Raw genomic sequence first — 18834 nt, forward strand, 5'->3', positions numbered from 1 at the left:
GGCATACAACGTTTATTGACCTCTTGAAGGTCACCAGAGGTCAGATATGAAATGCCCTACATGTGAAACAACAAAATCCTAGCATGAACACCTAACATTTAGACTTGGTCTTTTAAAACGTTGAGGTTTATAAAGAGTAAATCGTAACGACAAAATATGTATACAAAGGTCATTGACCTCTGGAAGGTCACTAAAGATCAAATATTTTTTTTGTTTCACTCTGATCTTTATTTTCATGGCCTGAAGACCTATGACATAGACTTGGGTCATAGGAAAGAGGTGTTTACAAGAACAATTGTTATAAATAGTGTATGTAAAGGTCATTGACCTCTCAAAGGTCACCAGAGGTAAAATATGAAATGTCTCCACATCTGAAAATTTTCTTCATGCCGATGATGAAGAATCAACATGCAAAGTTTCATACTTTAGTCACAAAGTGCACAATCGTATCACTCAACAGCCCCACTATGTGTTTATTTTGTTCAGACGCAGATTTTCAGTAGACGTTGACTTCAGTCAGGCAGATCTGTGTTCGATGCTTTGTGGTGGGTGACCACTATTTGTGTGACGTGCCCTCTATTGAAAGAAAATTCAAGTAGACCGCTCGACAGATTTTTATTTTCCATGCGAGACCACTCTTTTATTTAACGGGTCCTTTTTCTACAAAACTTTAAGTGGACCAAAACGTTTGGGTAAAATGCCCTTGCAAAGTAGTCCGACAAACCGGAAATTTAAATTTAATGAAACAGTCTTTATTTCTTCCTCTGCTAAACGAATGTGTTCGCTCGTACCCCCGCCCTACAACTAGGCCGCTGGAAAGGGCTAATCTCTTTGAGCTCTCATTGGATAGATTTTGCGTGACCTGTGACGTTGAATGCAGCACACATAATTATAGCTGTTTATCATACGTAGGGGGTACGAGCAAAACCGAATGTGTTGCTTTTGTTCCAAGAAAGTTGACTGTCGTCGACAGAAACGAGATACGTCCCAACGTTGGTGGCGCTACCCATGGGCGCCGCCAGAATTTTTTTTCGGGGGAGCACATTTTTCCCAAAAATCCTGTAGGCCTACTTTCTGTACCATATTATTCTCAATTGATCATTTTTTTTTGGGGGGGGGACATTAATTTAGCCACCCCACCCCAATTGACACCCCTGCAGACGCCCATGTTTGTTTAATGTGTATTAAACTAATAGCAACTATGACTTCAAGTTCACACCTCTTGTTTTTCCCCGTTTTTTCGGTTGCTATTCTGGGGGGAGGGAAGCGCCCTCCCCCTTGCCCCATCCTTTCGACGCCGATGGCGATACCCATCCGTTACCCCGACCTCTCCACCCCACTTACCCGGGTGAATGTATTAGATCGTGCATTATTCAATGCATGATAGAACGAAGCGAATGCACATTCTTTTTTTTTAGTTTTGGTCTATCCATACTAGAATATTCACGCTTGGTATAGAGCAAAAACTTATAATGTTTGTAGAAACAAGACAGCGTTAACAATTTCCGTTAACAAAGGGATATTCCCTTTGTCACAATTTACACACCCCTTTGGTACGAGTGGAAGAGGCTCCATCGTTCGTACTCGGCTCACAAGCCCCCCCCCCCCCCCCCCCCGGTCCCCGGCAAAGGGCGGCGCGTGTTTACAGTGTGACGTCGACGGTATGTCAAGTTCATGATTGCGCAATTACCGGCAGGGGAAGTCCCACAAACAAAAGCAATTATGCAAACGTATTAAAAACCGAACGAGTGTCGTATGACGGCCGAACAACACAGCGTACTTTCAATGAAACAACACGTATATTAAGAGATGACGCGTAAGTTCTATTTTCCGTTTGTGGTTTAATGGTGGGGTTTTTTTGGGGGGGGGGGGGTTGTGAGGCTGTTTATTATTTTATACTGGTTCCGGGGGTGTGTTTTAATGTGTGCCTGACTGATTGGTTGGACTCTCAGTAGTTGACTGGTTGTAGGCTGGTCGAGAGTGCCAGGTAGATTCCTCCGTATAGTCCGTAGTGCCGTAGACCATATGAAGATCATGTATGAAAAGTCTTCCAGTGAATAGCCATTCTGAATCTATTGAATATAATTACTTGTGCTCTGAAACACTGCAGTACTTCGCTTGTCTTGTTTCCAGTCGTGTCAGCCTATATACAGGGTGAGTAAAAAAAACACGAAACCCAAATGTCGGGGGGCTGTACAGTCCGACGCCTCATAGGTCCGACGCCTCATAAGTCCGAAATTTCGAATGAACTCTCATCAATCGCGAATTCATTGCGCCCGCTGTCGGTCTAATTGCGCAATTTGGATATATCGTCTATCTAGCCCCCCCCCCTCCCCCTCCCCCCCCCCCCCCCCCGCCACACTGAAAAATAATAGTAATAAAATCATTGTTAAAAAAGGTGCTCGTTTATTAAGAAACCCATGAAGTAAAATATCCAAACTGATTGGATATTTCCAATGTGAAAGCCCACGAGCGAGATGACCGCCGCCCGTCCACGAACACATTCTCGTATTATTCTTTTTGATGAGGCTTGCGGTTTTTGCCGAAGTCAATTGAGCGTGGCCGTCTGATAGGGTCTGCATTTTGTGTAGAATCATGGTATATCCGGTACCAACTTTTACGGCAATGTGTCAGTAATGGAATTAACAAAATAGTAATTTATGGGTCATCGTGGCCATTGTCACATGCATCGCGGGATCTCATTACCAGTCAGTAGCCGTGTCACGCACACAGCCCTGTTTGACCTCAGTTTCTCGTCCCGAGGTCAAGCACGCATGGCCCAAAAGCGTACGCGAGATTTTACGAGATTAATTTGAGACTACAGAAAAACACAAAAAGTACCTCGATACATGCACTGTTTGGCCAAGATGGCTAAATAAGTGAAAAGTTGAAATCGTGTGCTTTATTTTGATAACAAAATTAACTGCTTTTGACAAATATTAAGTGTTGTTATGGCCTGTCAAACAAAATCATATTTTTTATTAACAAAATCGAGGGCCGATAGTTTTTAGGTGTACATTCGATTCTTAAAAAAGGCCGAAACAAATGGCAAGGCTTAGTAGATAGAGGAAAGTATACGCTTCATTTTCATGTGAGACACGTGCAGGAGACTTCTAATGTTTGGTCCAAATCGTCGGTTGAAAAATGAAGACATTTGCGAGATTTCATGATTTGCAATCACATGTACGCGTGTAAACGAATGTAAGTACGCCGACGTACAAAATGTACATGTACGTTGGCCTGAAAACATTGTGAATAGCACGTTCGAAAGCGCAATAAATGACATGAATATTAAGCAGGCCCATACTCGAGCTCGACCAATCAGTAGGCGTATGGGTCACAAGGTCACACCGTGTTTGGGTTCCTCGCTCTATGCTTTACAATGGCGACCATCTTTTCGCGTTGTGAAAAATGGAAGTTGTTGGAAACATTAGGTGTACATCGAATTCTTAAAATATTAACGACATCACGTTCACGAGTTTTTTTGTAGATGAAGGTTCACTCTTTGATTACCTGAACATTTGGGAGACTTTCGTCGTTCTCGAAAAAACCCGGAAATGTCATGACCTAATTGAAATAATATCGTCAAAATGCATCGAAATCCTTTTTTGAGGAAAGAAATACCTTGATAGATGTATGAAGTAGGTCTTTAACTACCTAAAACAACTTTGTTTGTTTGGATCGGTTATGGTTTGCCATGAAAATTGCGAATTTTCTGAAGCCATTTTACGGCCATCGTTCGCTGGCCTGGCGTTGCTATCAGTTGTGTGGACGAGAAAATAGAGGAGCTACGCGTGACACGGCAACTGACTGATTACCTTTTTGTAGAGTGCCATTTACAATTTGAAATTTCCACACTTGGAACTGCGTATATAATCTGAAGCTCTCTCTCCTCCAACCTTATGCTGGTTTATATATTTTTACCCGGTTGGAAAGATATTCCAGGTTACTTTATGTGCAGATCCAGCAGAGTGTGGTTTAAATGTAGCTTAATGTAGCAGGATTTCTAGAACATCTTTTTGAGTTTTGGTTTTTTAGAAAGAGTTAAAAATAAATCATCAGCATAGCTTGTTGTGGTTAGAGATGGTGGAGCCCTCCATGTTTTTATTGCCAAGTCAAGATATTGTTTTGCTACTGGATATTTAGTGTAGGCCCTATTCTTACTTATTTTACCTAGCTTATCACCTCTATATAAAGTATATTTCTTACAAGACCACGATAAGAATAGAACGGTAAAGTTACCATTAAATTGCCAGCAGATATGTAGGACCTGATCAATAAGCAAGCCCTTTTATCATGTGTAGTATTTTGTCTTTTATCTGTAGATTCAATCTTTTGTCTCAAATCACCGCAAGTGGTGATTCCTCTTCTTTGTTGTTTGGTTATCGGGATTTGTTCACCTGTACCAGGGGATTTGCCAAGGCGCAAACTCAGAAATACAGTCGGAGAGAACATCGGTGACGGTAAACACATACATTATTATTGATCAACAATCATGGGCGTCGCGAGGGGGGGGGGGCAAGGGGGGCACTTGCCCCCCCCCCCCCGGCCCCCCGCTGGAAAAGCAAAAAACAAAAAACAAATGGAAGAAGAAAAAAAGAAAAAAAAAAGAAAAAGAGGCGCGAAGACAAAGTGGTGTAAATTTAATGAGTGGGGGGGGGGCAAAATGTCCCTGCCCCCCTCTAAAACTGATAAATCGAGAATGTGTAGAGAAATACAAGCATTTTTTGGCAAAAAAAAATGTTGCCCCCTCTAGAAAAAATCCTGGCGACGCCCATGTCAACAATATAGTGTCAGTTAGAAATAAGTGGATACATTTACAGAGCTATCGTCACAACTGTGGCTCCATAGATCTTGTAAGCAGTTAAATTTTGTGTTCAGAAAAAAAATCAATAGAGATGAGGACCACGCCTTCGCTCCCAAATATCAAACCTCCCTTTCCTGAAAGCTAGATCCGCCCCTGCTTGCAGACAGGCTATGAAGCAAATATTTCAAACGATTGTGCAATATTTCCGTTTGATTGTGTACATTAGTTTGTGTATTTTTGTTCATCCCTGTAAAGTTCAAGGGAAGGGCATGCCGTTCCGCGTAAAGGGCCAGGGTCCGCATTCTGCATGTTTTGCACAAACATTTCCCAGTACTATTGTCCTCAATTGAAAACCAGATCCAGTCACTCGTGGGCTTGAGATATCAGTGTGGATGACACAATTAGGGGAGAAATTTGGACTTTGGTCTTTTCTGATTTCCGTTCGAGATTTAGTTTCCTTGAACAAAATATATATAATCGAATTATTGGAAACAATTACCGTATATAATTAACGTGTGTTTAAACTTAAAATCCGTTAATATTTTTCCCAATCCTTCACCGCACAATAGTAGTATACTTGCAAATTTAGTAAAATGAAATTGTCGTCCAATTGTTTAAATTCTTCTGATGTCATGCACATTTATAATGTCACAGCAATTCTGTCTTATTCTGTCAAGTCAAATGTTAATGGTTTGAACATGGAATGTTTCTCTTGAACTTTTTGTTTCAGAGGAGAAAAACCAAATATGTAGTGACCATTTCGGTTCTCAAGAGTACATATGGGTTCCCGAGCCGTTAAATAAGTGTGAGCCATGCAGCTTTGCGTGTTCCAGATCGACAGAGGCCTATTGCGAAGCATGCCCAGGTAAGTGTAGCTATGAATGCTGGAATCGGAGAGATCGTTTACCATGACTATCAACTAGAACGTATACGACATCTGTGAAGTGAAAAGAATGACACACAAGAGGTAAAAGCAACAGCAAAATTCAGGCGCGTAATCTAAATTCATAGAAATTCCTTACAAATAATGCGAAGCCCCCTCCTCCCCCCCCCCCCCTTCCGCTCTGACACCCAAACAAATTATACTGGTAATAATGTCCGCCTGTGCACAAATACGAAAAGAGCCAGCTTGGTTAGGGGTTATTTGTACACTATTCTGTAATATAGTCTTAATAATCGTTGGATTTGAACAGCGCCCATTGAAAGTATGGTACGAGCCCTCCCCCCTCCCCCCCCCCCCCCCCCCCCCCTACTGATTTTCGGAGGCCAAGTGTCCGGAGGAAAAAACCTGTCTACATTTCAGAATTTTTTCCTGATGAACCCCCCCCCCCGCGAAAATTCCTGGATCCGCCCCTGATATCATACCAACAGACTTATAGAACGACATCAGCTAACGCACATCCATTCTCTCACAGCCTCGGGAATGAACATGATACTTTTATATTCCTCCAAGCCTCAAGTAAAATGATTGACACATTTAATACAGTTCTTTTGTGAGTATTGGAATGCTGAAACACCCGTATCCTGATTTGTTTCCTGAAACCACTTTGGTTTGGACATAATTATTTAGTTTTTGGGAAGGAAACATTTTGTGTGAATATTTTTTTTGTATAGCTGTTTTAGATAGGAATGGATTGTTTGCATTTTTGTTCATGATTATGTCTGTGCCAGGCGGTTCCATGGATAACGAGGAACAAAAGAGTATCCAATACGCACTGTCCCACAATGGGGCAAGGTCATGTCCATGGTCCAAATGAAACAGGTGGTTTCCTGATTGCGAAATGTTGCAGGGAGAATCCCTATTACCGTATTAGGACGTCCTTTGTATTTCTATGGTTCGCATTTTTGTTTGCCACTGAAGTAGGGTTGGTCGGATGAAACATAAAAGAATTATTATTATATTTATTTTTTTTTGCAGTTGCACCCGTACATAGTAAAACGAAATGATGCACAGTGGGTATTGTCTCCAGTTTTATTTATTGCAATGACTTTATCATGAGTTGATATCACTGAATGAAATAGTCATATTTGGCAAGATATTGTTGACTTACCATGGGCGGATCCAGGAATTTTCGCAGGGGGGGGGGTCATCAACCACAAATTCTGAAATGTACAGGTTGTTTTTTTCTCCGGACACTTTCCCTCCGAAAATCAATAGGTGTGTGCGTGGGTGTGTGTGGGGGGGGGGGGTGGGGGGGGGGGGGGGGGGCTCGTACCATAATTTCACCGGCGCTGTTCAAATACGACGATTATTTACACTATACATGTATTACAGAATAGTGTACGAATACCCCCAACTAAGCTGGCTCTGTCCGTATTTTGTGCACAGTCACGCGGACATCATTACCAGTATAATTTGTTTGGGTGTCAGAGCGGGGGGGGGGGTCGCATTATAATGTACACAGTCAGAGCTGGGGTGACCCCCCCCCCCCCCGATCCGCGACTGCTTACATTATAACTGCACCAAGTAGCTCACTAACGTGTAATGTTTTGGCTGTACACAAATGTAGTGACAACCGTGACATACTAGTAAAGGTATGACACCTATGATGAGAGGCAACATCCTCTGGGATTCCACTGTTCGCTATACGCCGTACTTCACCTAAAATACAAATCTGATAATCGTTTTTAATAGCTTTTCAAATAACACAGAGCCTGAACTTTATTTTAATAAATGAGGGATGGTTAACGTGTAATCGAGCAGTTTCCAAGTATTTCAGGGGTGAATTGGGGATATTTTTAAAGGGATGGAATGGCGGGTGAGGTCTTGAAGTCTAGGATTTTTTTAGAGGGAGGTGGCGAGGATGCTAACCTAAAAATCAGAGGGGGAAATTCATAGAATTCAAAGGCGTTATACAGTGACCAGAGAATTGCATTATGAATGGACAATTAGGGACGAGGGGGGTGGGTGGTCAGTTGAAAAAGCTTGGTCAATATCCGCCCCATTTTTTTCCTCTAAACACAGCCAAATTTTTGGTGTGATACAGACTTTAATTGTTACACTATTATAATGCTTGTCTCTTTCAATATTGCAGCTTAAAAGTGTTGACTTTACTGTACTAGGCTGCAGGAAATAACGCTTTAGAAACCGTTTTAGACTGTCGTAATTCATGTTATTTTGATTTTATTTATGTATTTATTTATTTTGGGGGTAATTTCCTTGATAAATGAAGGAGCCACCACTACACAGGCACCTGCGGAGACGACCTCCACGGCCCCGCCTACCCAGGCTGCTACGACGGTCCAGACCATCATGGAAGACCCGATTCTACCAACCGCATCTGATCAAGTTGTAACCGGGGGATCTGTGGCTGATGCAACCACAACCGAAGCAAGAACTGATGGGAATGATTTGCCATCAAGAAAATGTTTGTTCCTTAAAAATCGTATTCCTTATAAATGCCTTTTAGACAACTTAATATTGAAGTTTACTTGATTTAATCCAAATTTTGTCTTTAATGTGTTCTATGTAGGCCTAATATAGCCCGAACAGTGCACATAGAAGGTTTAAGTGGCAATATCCATACAGATGTCTGTGTTTGAAATTCCGAGCAAAATACATGTATGCTGTGTTGGCAACCAAACGTCGGTCGGTCGCATAAGTTTCCCACAAAATATAACTACCAAATTTTAATTTTCAAAAAAGCAAACAAAATAAATTGAATACTTAACAAACATTTCAAATAAAAGCAAACAAAATAAATTAAATGCTAAACAAAAATTGTTTGTAACAATTGGGAAAGATGTTTATGAACAGTATGTAAAATGGAGGCAAAATAATTATGTGCAGTAATATTATAGTCACGTGGTATTTATTACAAATCGCTATATATCTAGTTATATATCAAAAGTGTGGTGCCCATATGTGCCATCGGCCTCGCATTTTTTGGCGTCGCTTTTTTTTGGCGTCGCATTTTTTGGCATCACATTTTTCAGCTCTTGCAGGGCCCATCATTTTGATAAATTTAATGCAAGAATTTCATGCAAGATGATCAGAGCTTATTGTGCACTCGCCCTTGTTTTGCATCGAAGTGCTCTTGGAACCCTGAAGGTTCGCTTTGGCGATTTTGTTTTATATTCCATTTTCGTTGTGCTTTTTATTCTTTACAGTGAACGTCGGCATGGTGGTGGGCATTGTCATTCTGCTAGTAATTGTGTGCATCTTGATTGTGTTCCTGATCGTATGTGCACATAATTGGCTGAGAAACAAACGAGGTATGATGTTCGCACTTGCAACTTAACTATCTTCACCCCTTTTCACTAATATTTCAGCCGAGGAGCAGCACAAATCCAATACCAGTTCTTAAGATACTATTGGTCCAATTGTTTTTCGTGGGCAAATGGGTCCACTACTTGAAAAGAGTATTTAGTGTATCATTAAAGGCCTTCGAGCCGGAGAGATATACTCAAAGGCAGATCAAGAACATAATTTGGTTTTTTTGGGGGGGGGCCAAAAAAAACGTGGTCCCCAAAAAGTGGGTCCAAAAAAAAGTACGGCGTGGGATTCGGGGCCCGTTTAAGGGCCCCGAACATTTTTTTGATTCTAGATGCTCAGTGGTGCGATCTGAGGCAATTTCTGACCACTTTAACCATTTTTTTTTAAGGAAAAGATGGTGGTGTACTTATTGGCTGACTTAATTGCGATGTCACTTAAAAAAAAAAAAAATGGGTGTTTTTTTTTTTTTGGGGGGGGGGCATGGCCCCCTGGATCAGCCCTTGGATATACTCAGCACGATATATGACAGAGGGGTACAACACAATCTCCCTATACACATCCTAGACTAATGTTACCTAACACATCCCCCATTCTCAAAAGAATTTCTGAGATTCTAGTGAACACAATGATCAACGCACAAAGGAGGGGGACCGTCGTTCCATCTGTCGCATACTGCGCTACACTGGGGAGAGAGGCAAGCCCACGCATACACCCCAGTTACACCTTTTCTATTTATTCCATTGCATTCCATGTTATCATGAAGGCGCTGGAGAGCCAGAGAGTCGTGATGAGCCCAACCCAGAGGAGCTGCCATTGTCAGTCGAAGACAGCCACCCTGCATCCTCCAACCACCCGTGGTATTCAGACCTCAATGGCGTCACTGCCGACCCACGCCCAGTTGGCATTCTTAACGAATCGGAAGTCTAATACCATCAAAGGGTAGTCATTTTTTTTTTACACAACTATAGGGACCACAATAGAGAATTATAATAAAAGACACCATGGGAAATGACGTCACTTCCATCCTCACAGGACTAAGAATTTTAGACGCAACTACTCTGAACGTAATGATCTCGATTTCACCACACGTAGGCCTATTGAACTTTTAAAGAATTTTTTTTCTAAACTTTTTTTAAAAATTGCTTTTAGTCAATTTGACTATTGTTGGTTTGGATTTTTAATTTTTTTTAGGGAATACAAGTCCGGAAACCTGTCCTGCAACTCTTATGGCAAAGTAAACAGAATCCCTAGATATAGATGTGTAAAAAAAAAAAAAGGATGCGGAAGGGCGGATCAATGAGACAGGCAAAATGAAACAAAACTGAAAATCAAAAGAAAATTTTTAAAAACAAAGACTTCAGTGTTCTTTCGAGAGGGTGGGGATGGCTCCTGTAAGAAACCTCGAACAACCCTACCCTTCTTAGTACGAGGCATAGTATTTGCTAATTGCGATGCATATTATGTTGATGCACGGTCGGTACATAATTATAAGCATTACTTATTGAGAGACTTATACCGACACTGTGGAAATTGTCAAGATGACGACTACAGACAACTGGTCGAAACGGAGGCCAATGTTGCATGTTATGTACAGCTGCATGCCTCTGAGAAGAAAACAAATCGTCAAACGGGAGGTCTGGGGGATTGGAAGAAAAGGTAGACATGACACGTCTCCTATCCGACCCCCACTGGCCCAAGACGATACTAAGAGAATTTGAAGCAGTGGACCATGGAGGATAACTTGTTGTCCTTCAAATAGGCAAATAAGCCATATTGCTTCATTTTCTAAAGTGATATTATACGAAACTTTAATGCTGTTGAATAAACAGTATTATACAAGACTTACTGTTGAATTTCCCTCGGCTGTGCAAGCTGAGGGAAGGTTCAAACATTGTTGAGAGTGTACAGTCTTATATAGGCGGTATTTTAAACTGCACTTTTTGATGAAATCTGGAAGATAAATTTTGATTTTGTCGAAAAACTTTGCTATTTTTGTTTGCTTATATGAGTATGATAGGAATTCTATATTATTGCAATTGGCAAAATATGGAAATGGTTTTAGTTGCATGCTGTTGTTGTTTGTACGAGGGTACGTACTTATTTTGGTCTTGAAGTTTCCTGATACAATTTTTGTAATTGATGAAGTTTTGACATGGATTTCTGGTTACCTTGTTTCAAAACAGAACAATAAAAAGCTGCAAATGAAGAAACAAAAGCAGCGGAAAGCAAAATGAATTTTCAATCGCTCAAAAAACAAACAGAGGTGTTATCATTTTAAAAACAACAACACCAACAAACTTACAGCACCAGTAACAACTCTTCCCTTAATTGCGTTGGATCAGTTATTCGAAACTACTGTGGTGTAGACCTGTATATTAAATTTCTTAAAAGCGATGAATTATGCATTTTAATACTTAAAATGAACATTGAGCTTTGAAAAAGACAAAAATATTTGTCTCCATGCAGCAAGTTTGAAATTACAATGGCGAATATAAATGTTTTGTACTCTTCTAGACTGTCTAGCCTATAATGGTTCGAAATTAAAAAAATTAAAAAAAATCCCAGGAAACAACCACTGAAAGCTTTAATAAAAGTGTCGAATAAAAAAGAAAAGAAAATTTGAAATACGGAGGTAAAAAAAGGAGTTTCGTAAGGAAAATACGGACAAAAACTCATGTCATTTTTTTCTTTTCATTGTGAAAAAAAAAAACAGACAAAAGCGCTTGTACATTGCTTGTAGTAGACATAATGACTTGGTGTTTCTACAGGTTGGTGCAAAAAGAAGGAAACCACTTTTGACAGGAACGTTAACCTAATTACTTAACTTATTTCAACTGCTTATTTTTTTAATAATGTAGTGAAGTATAGCTCTTCAACCATACATGGTGAAAACATCTTTTACAAAATCGCAACAATAGTGTTGTTATGCTAATTTGAATACAAGTCACCAAAATCACTGTTATCCACGTGTTTTTTTGTCTTCAAATCAATCTCTGGAGCTCAGTCAAGCGGATGGAATAAAGCTGTCCGGGGACAAACATGTTTGGCGCATGAAATTTATTATCTCAGAGACAAAATATCCATTTGCAATCATTTTTTTCGGCACTTATGTTTAAAGATCAATATTTTAATACTATTAAATTGAATTTTTGAAATATGCTCAACAGTTGAAAATTGCTGTCTAAAGTGGGGTTCCTTCTTTTTGCACCAACCTTTTTACTATTTTTGAAAGATTAATCCAAGTTCAAGGAAGGAAATTGCATGAAATGTCTTTTTGCCCTGCAGTTTTTGAATCAGCCACGTTAATTTTTAAAGCTATTTCTTGATATTAGCTCTTTTGGGCCAATTTTAAAAAAAATCAATATCAAGCAATGTCGATAAATTTCGATAAAGATAATTTCATGCAGTCTTGTTTTACATCGCCTTCATTTAAAAAAAGGTAGAATAATGCTTCAACTAAAAAGGTTTAAGTATGACTTATACATGTATAATGCTCTTTTAGTTAGATCTGACCCAAGAGTAGAGTAGATACAGAGAGTAACACCACGCAAAATAATCATAAAAACTGTCCAGAATTTTTTTTTTTTTTTAACTCTAAAAAGTGAGAGGTACACGATTCGAAATTTAATGTAAAACGAAGCCTTACTTTGTCCTTTGCACCAACCACCATGCATGGAAATAATTGGTCAACTCATGTCTTTTTGGATGGAAGGAAATGTCTGAATAAAGGCCCTATCAGGATTCAAGTTGAGAAAGTTAAAATTTCAAACCAAATCATGGAAATCTTTGCTCAAAGTTATAAAATCTGAGGGGCGGCGCTAATAAAGAATTTTTTTGGTTAGGGGGATCTCTCTGTTGTCACAAAAAAACCTCACTGAACTCAATTCTTTTTATCCTCTTTTGTACATAGTTTTATAGCTTGCTTGCCGATGTAGTGCCACATTCATTGTGCAATATAGTGCAATTCTAATAAAATAATAGTGTAGCAGCCCAGTTTTTGAAATTGCTGTTGGTAATTTGTGGTTCTTGTTACAGGGGCGGATCTAGGAATTTTTGCGGGGGGGGGGTTCATCAACAACACATTCTGAAACGTAGACAGATTTTTTTCTCCGGACACCTGGCCTCCGAAAATCATGTATAGGTGGTGGTGGTGATGGTTGGGGGAGGGGGAGTATCGGGGGTATGGGGTGGGGGCTTGTACCATACTTTCAATGGGGGCGCTGTTCAAATCCAACGATTATTAACACTATATTACAGAATAGTGTACAAATAGCACATAACCAAGCTGGCTATGTCCGCATTTTGTGCACAGGCGGACATTTTTACCAGTATATTTTTTTTCAACGGGGGGGGGGGGGGGGGTGACCCCAACCCCCAAACCCTGGATCCGCGCCTGTGTTACTTTGCAATCCCTTTGGTTTTTAAATCAATACCGACAATCTCTCTTTTAGTTTCAGTTGTCACACTTGTTGTTCTCATCACAACTTAACTGATTAACATCCGAATGGCGAGAAGTCCGGGGGCTAAATTTAACACAAAACTTCAACCTCAATTTAACAAAAAAAATCAACACAAAACGGATTGAGCAGGGCCGAGGTTTCTCAAAATTGAAGACACATGTTGAAACTGTTTTAAGATATTCCTACAGTATCTTGGTGGTATATGGTAAAAACGGCGTTGAAAATAAAGCTCGTTCGAAAAATAGCAGCCCGGCCTTTACAGAAAAATGGTCACTGTCCATGTCTATGGCAGTCATGTAGACCTAATTACAATAATTGCAGTTCTTTGCAGTGCTATTGGTGTTGACCAGATCTCATAGGGCCTATACATAGACTTGAGTGTAGCCGGACTTGTTTTTGACCTTCTTTCTTGACCATCGCCATATTTCTTAATTTAGGCCATTTTTTTCAGCGCCGTTTTCACCATATACCATGCATGCAGGAAGATGCTGTAGTTTAGGAATATCTTGAATTTTTTTAACATGTCTCCCCAATTCCCAGAAATCTGCATCCCTGAAAAAAGTGTAACCGGTTTTGTTTGGACCACCCTGTATAATAATAATAATAATAATTAACACTTATATAGCGCCCGGATCCATAATATGCTCTTAGGCGCTGTACACATTAAAAAGATTTTAAAAAATTACAGCATAAATATGTTTAAAAAGGTGAACATGTAGATCAATACATACAATTACATTACAAGTCCAGTGAGGAAAAATTAGCCATTAAAAAAAACATACTTTTTCTTTTAGCATTTAGCCATTTAAAAACCGGTTTTGTGTGTGTGTGGGTGACTACAAATTCGTATCCTTGTGGAGACACACACACAATAGGGAACAAAATATTGTAAAGGTCTCCACAGGGCAATTTCTATAGATGAATAGGTCTCCACAAGGTTTTCACGAAATAGATATATGGGTTTTACTCAAAAACTAGGAATTTCCAAGGTGGGTTGATATGTCGCAAATGGAAGAGTTTTAGAAAAGGGATATTAAGTCCAAATTTCAGCCAAGGAAACTAATTCTGGTTAAAATAAGAGCATTTTGGAACTTCACTTTCAAAATTGAACACTTTACTACACGAGAACAAAGAAATGTCTCCACAAGGATACAAATTTGAGAAGGTGTGTGTGTGTGTGTGTGTGAGCGTGTGTTTTTGGTTTTTTTTTAACATACATTATAAACCCAGCAATTAAAAACCGTAACCTATGAATTAAAAAGCCTGCTTAAAAAGGTATAGATCAATACATTAAATAATTTACATTAAATTTATACGTTATAAACCCAGCCAATACAAAAACCCACTATCCTATGAATTAAGGAAGGCTTGCTTAAAAAGGTGAGTTTTCAAACCCGACTTAAAACTATGTACACTGGAAGACTCCCGTAGGTTAATTTCAAGCTGGTTCCACAAGTTCAAGCTGGTTACAAGTTCAACAAAGAAAATGCAAAGTTCTTGAAACCACAATACACAAAACAGACAAAAAAACTTGCAAAGACGACTTTAGTTGCGCAATCATCTGATTGCGAAATATATTTAGGGGAATCCTCGTTATGTCATCGTACGAAGGTGTACGAAGTCTTTCTGGGCCACTGATCTCTATTGTGGCCCCCGATAGTACGGTGCTCGCTGTGTATCATGTCTAGTATAAACGACTTTGGACGGTTTTCATGAGTGAAATGCATATACGCACTACGTTTCCATGCAGATGGTTAATGATGGACCACCCTAATGGGGATATCTTTCACTTGGTGGTCGAGGCACACTTTTTCCCCTCTGTTTTTGAACAATGTTCATTAGAACACTGGTAAATTAGAGAATACAAGTCAAAATCTTGTTTTATTCGGAATAAAAATAGCATGATGGAATTAACAAACCAAATTAGCTTTCACCCCTCGAGCAAACTATTCGCTCCAGGCTGTGTAGTCTGGTTCTCAGACCAAAAGATTCTGACTATTCCTGATGAATCTTAGGTCCCAACCTCGTCCCCAGGGTGTCGCGCAGTACGCGCACACCACTACCTGCTCTCTCACCCTGGTATTGGATTATTTGCATGTGCAAGATTTTTGAGCACGTGTGCAAATGAGGAATAGTCTGGTTCCTGCCTGTGCGTTACATTTGCGTTTGTTTTTGTATGCGGTGTCTGGGGTAAAACAGAATCAATTCGTCGCAGTGCGAGCATGGCATGAGTTACGAAAATACGATCTTAACGAGACAACATGCAGTATCACATTTCATATTAGTCAGAACAAATTGGAAAGGAAATTAATGTTTTCGAGAAGGCGTAGACGAATGATCGCGAGAACACGTACTGCACGTTGTGAATAACAAGAACAACATCAAGTATATGATATAAATTCATTTCTAGCCAATTGCGGTATCGAATCAGGATACAGGAAGAAAGTTTCCTATCCAGGGTTTACTACTATGTTGGAAATAAAGTAAGCACTGGGGACGAGGTTGCTTAGATCCGGTAGCCTCCGGTAATACATTGTATTACAATTAACATCACGATGATTAAAACGGGAGGAATACCTCCTTTTTCCGAAAATGTCCGAAGTTTGCTGAGTTCATTTCGTCGACAATCGGATAGCGCCCGAGTATTTCCGAGTATATTATAGTTTTAATTAACTGCTAATTGCTTATTAATTTTTTTATGAGTTGATAATTAATATTCATTGCTTTCATTAAGAAACCTTGAAGTTCAACGACGATTTTGTGCATCAAGTATACCCGGATCGTATGGGCGAACTTTTTGCTACGTCATGTACTATTTTGAATTTGACGATCGTTACCGAGATGTTCTAAAACTCGGTCTTCATTCGGCTCCGCCTGCTAACAGTGCTATAATTTGGGTGCCTAATTTTGAAGATTCCAGATCAACATTAGTCAATGCTATCTTACAGAAATATCAAACTGTATTATCATAACTGTATGAAGCAAGTGATTTATTTACAAATGTGATCAGAACATTAAAAGCTATCTATACTATAATTCCAGGAATCTCTGTGTGTGTCTGTCTGTGTGTCTGTCTGTGTATCTGTACGTCGATTATCTCCAGAAACGGGCACCGTAATGAGTTTAAAAATCGGCGGGTGTGTAGCTCGGGACTCCAGAATGTGCAGTGTCAAGTTTGAAGTGGTTTGGACCAGCCGTTCTCGAAAAAGCTGCAAACTAAATAGCCTTGGTCAAGGCGCTATAGTAATTGTTATTCATCCGGCCGTTGTAGCGTGGATTTACGTTTCTATGAAAATCGGACTCATTGGTAATACTGCGCATGCGTGAGTATGATGATTAGGAAAGTGACCGGTCACGTGAGAGGGATTAACCAATAAAATGGAAAAGGGGTCCGATTTTCATAGGAGTCGGATTTTCATGTGACACCGTAACGCGGTAAACGATATCTTCGCTAGCGCTATGCATGCAGTCATTATGTCTATGCATGCAGTGCATTAAAAATACAGCACGAACAGTGACCTCACGCGGCCACTATTTTTTATGCAAATCAGTTGGACCCAATCTAGCGCCTTGGTTGGTTCAATCGTCCTTGTGAGGTTTTGGGGGTGGTGCTCATTATGTTAATAGCCTTAGCTGACCTTAAATGTCGTTTTCTTATTGGTCGATCGTTGCATGGAAACTTGCATAGTGAAACGTGGCACCGTACATAATCCATTACACGTACACGTTGTGTGTCTCTGCACACGGCACCAAATGCACGAAAACTGTGGTTCCTGTCACGTCCGCAAAAGGCGAATAGCTGCAAATAATTTGATGACGTCCGGATTTACCAAGGTGTGATTGGACACTCCACATATAAGCCCCGCCTATACTTATCTGTATTCGCATACGAGGTCGTGCTCTAGAAAACCAGCGCAAAATTAAGAAAAACATAAAGCTTTTGCTGACGATTGAACCAAGGCGCTAGATTGGGTCCAAATGATTTGCATAGAAGTGGTGGCCGCGTGAGGTCGCTGTTCGCGCTGTACTTACACGGCATGCATAGCGCTAGCGAGGATATCGTTTACCGCGCTACGGCCGGTGTAGCGTGAATATCCGACTCCATGAAATGTGGACTCATTGGTAGTACTGCGCACGCGTGAGTACGATAATATGCTATTTTAAGGATCGTTTCGGGAGAGTGACCTGTCACGTGCGAGGGATCAACCAATAATAGGGAAATAGGGGTCCGATTTTCATAGAAGTCGGATTTTGCATGTGACACCGGGATGAATAACAACTATCGCCTTGACCAAGGCTACAAACTAAAGTCATATTTTCTGAGGCAAACGTGGCAGTATAGCCTAGACCACCACGCACTGATGTTCTTTTCAATTGGTTTATGTCATGTTTAAGCTAAAGCGTGCGTGCTCAATATGACGCAAACAATATGCAAAAAGGACGGGCACGCGCATATGGAGGACCAAAAGTGGACATCCCATTTTCTCCATAACGCGCATTGTAGGGCGATACCATTGTCCAGTATCGGTGAATAGCATCGCATACCATGTTTCCGTATGTACACGTACGTGGTGGCTGCACGGGCACATTATTTTTGCAGTCGACTGAGCGACCATTGTAGGCGGTCGGTCGACTGAGCAAACTTACTACAGGGCGATACCATTGTCCATTAGGGGTGAATATCTGCGCTATTTTTTGGCAGCTTTTTCGAGAACTGCTGGCCCAAACAACTTCAAACTTGGCACAAACTTTGACGTGAGTGTGCGTTCAACCTGTGAAAACAACACCATTGAATCCCGTGCGTTGTTTGCACGAGCAGTTCTCAAAAACTCTGAAAGCACGCAACCAATACCAGCCGCAAAGCAATTTGCGCTGCCCGAACATGCACATTTTGGACGGGCATTGCACTGCCACTGAGTGATAAAGCGAAATCGGAAACGAAGCCGAGCTTTGAAAAAGGGCCGTCAATGTCGTCATGTTTATTTGTAGCTAGCTAGCCATGGGGGTGCACACCTGTAAATAGGCCTAAACCCATCCGCCGAGCTCATGAATAAAAGTATACCTCAATTCTATATTAGAGAGTTCTGAGAGCCATAACATTGGGGTATTGAAGAGATATGGCAATGAACATCTGGCCCGGACTCGTGCTTCCAATTCTGAGTATTTTGGATACAATTGGGCTCGAAAGTGGCCATGGGCGTCGCGAGGGGGGCGGGCAATGGGGGCACTCCCCACCCCCCCGGAAAAGCGGGGGGGGGGGGAGAGGCGCGAAGACAAAGTGGTGTAAATTTAATGAGTTGGGGGGGGGATGTCCCTGCCCCCCTCTAAAACTGATAAATCGAGAATGTGTT

General features: G+C 40.6%; 1 protein-coding gene across 1 annotated transcript; it reads left to right on the forward strand.

The window, feature by feature from the left end:
* The first annotated feature begins 1750 nt into the window (after positions 1-1750).
* On the forward strand, positions 1751-13016 carry LOC119735368. The gene is made up of 6 exons (XM_038209065.1): positions 1751-1816; positions 4326-4463; positions 5538-5672; positions 7981-8175; positions 8918-9022; positions 9787-13016. Exons 1-6 carry the CDS (start codon positions 1810-1812, stop codon positions 9948-9950), a joined length of 744 nt encoding a protein of 247 aa, XP_038064993.1. The 5' UTR covers positions 1751-1809; the 3' UTR covers positions 9951-13016.
* Positions 13017-18834: the final 5818 nt, after the last annotated feature.

This window comes from Patiria miniata, unplaced genomic scaffold, assembly GCF_015706575.1.
Source record: "Patiria miniata isolate m_02_andy unplaced genomic scaffold, ASM1570657v1 HiC_scaffold_29, whole genome shotgun sequence".
Lineage (NCBI taxonomy): Eukaryota > Metazoa > Echinodermata > Asteroidea > Valvatida > Asterinidae > Patiria > Patiria miniata.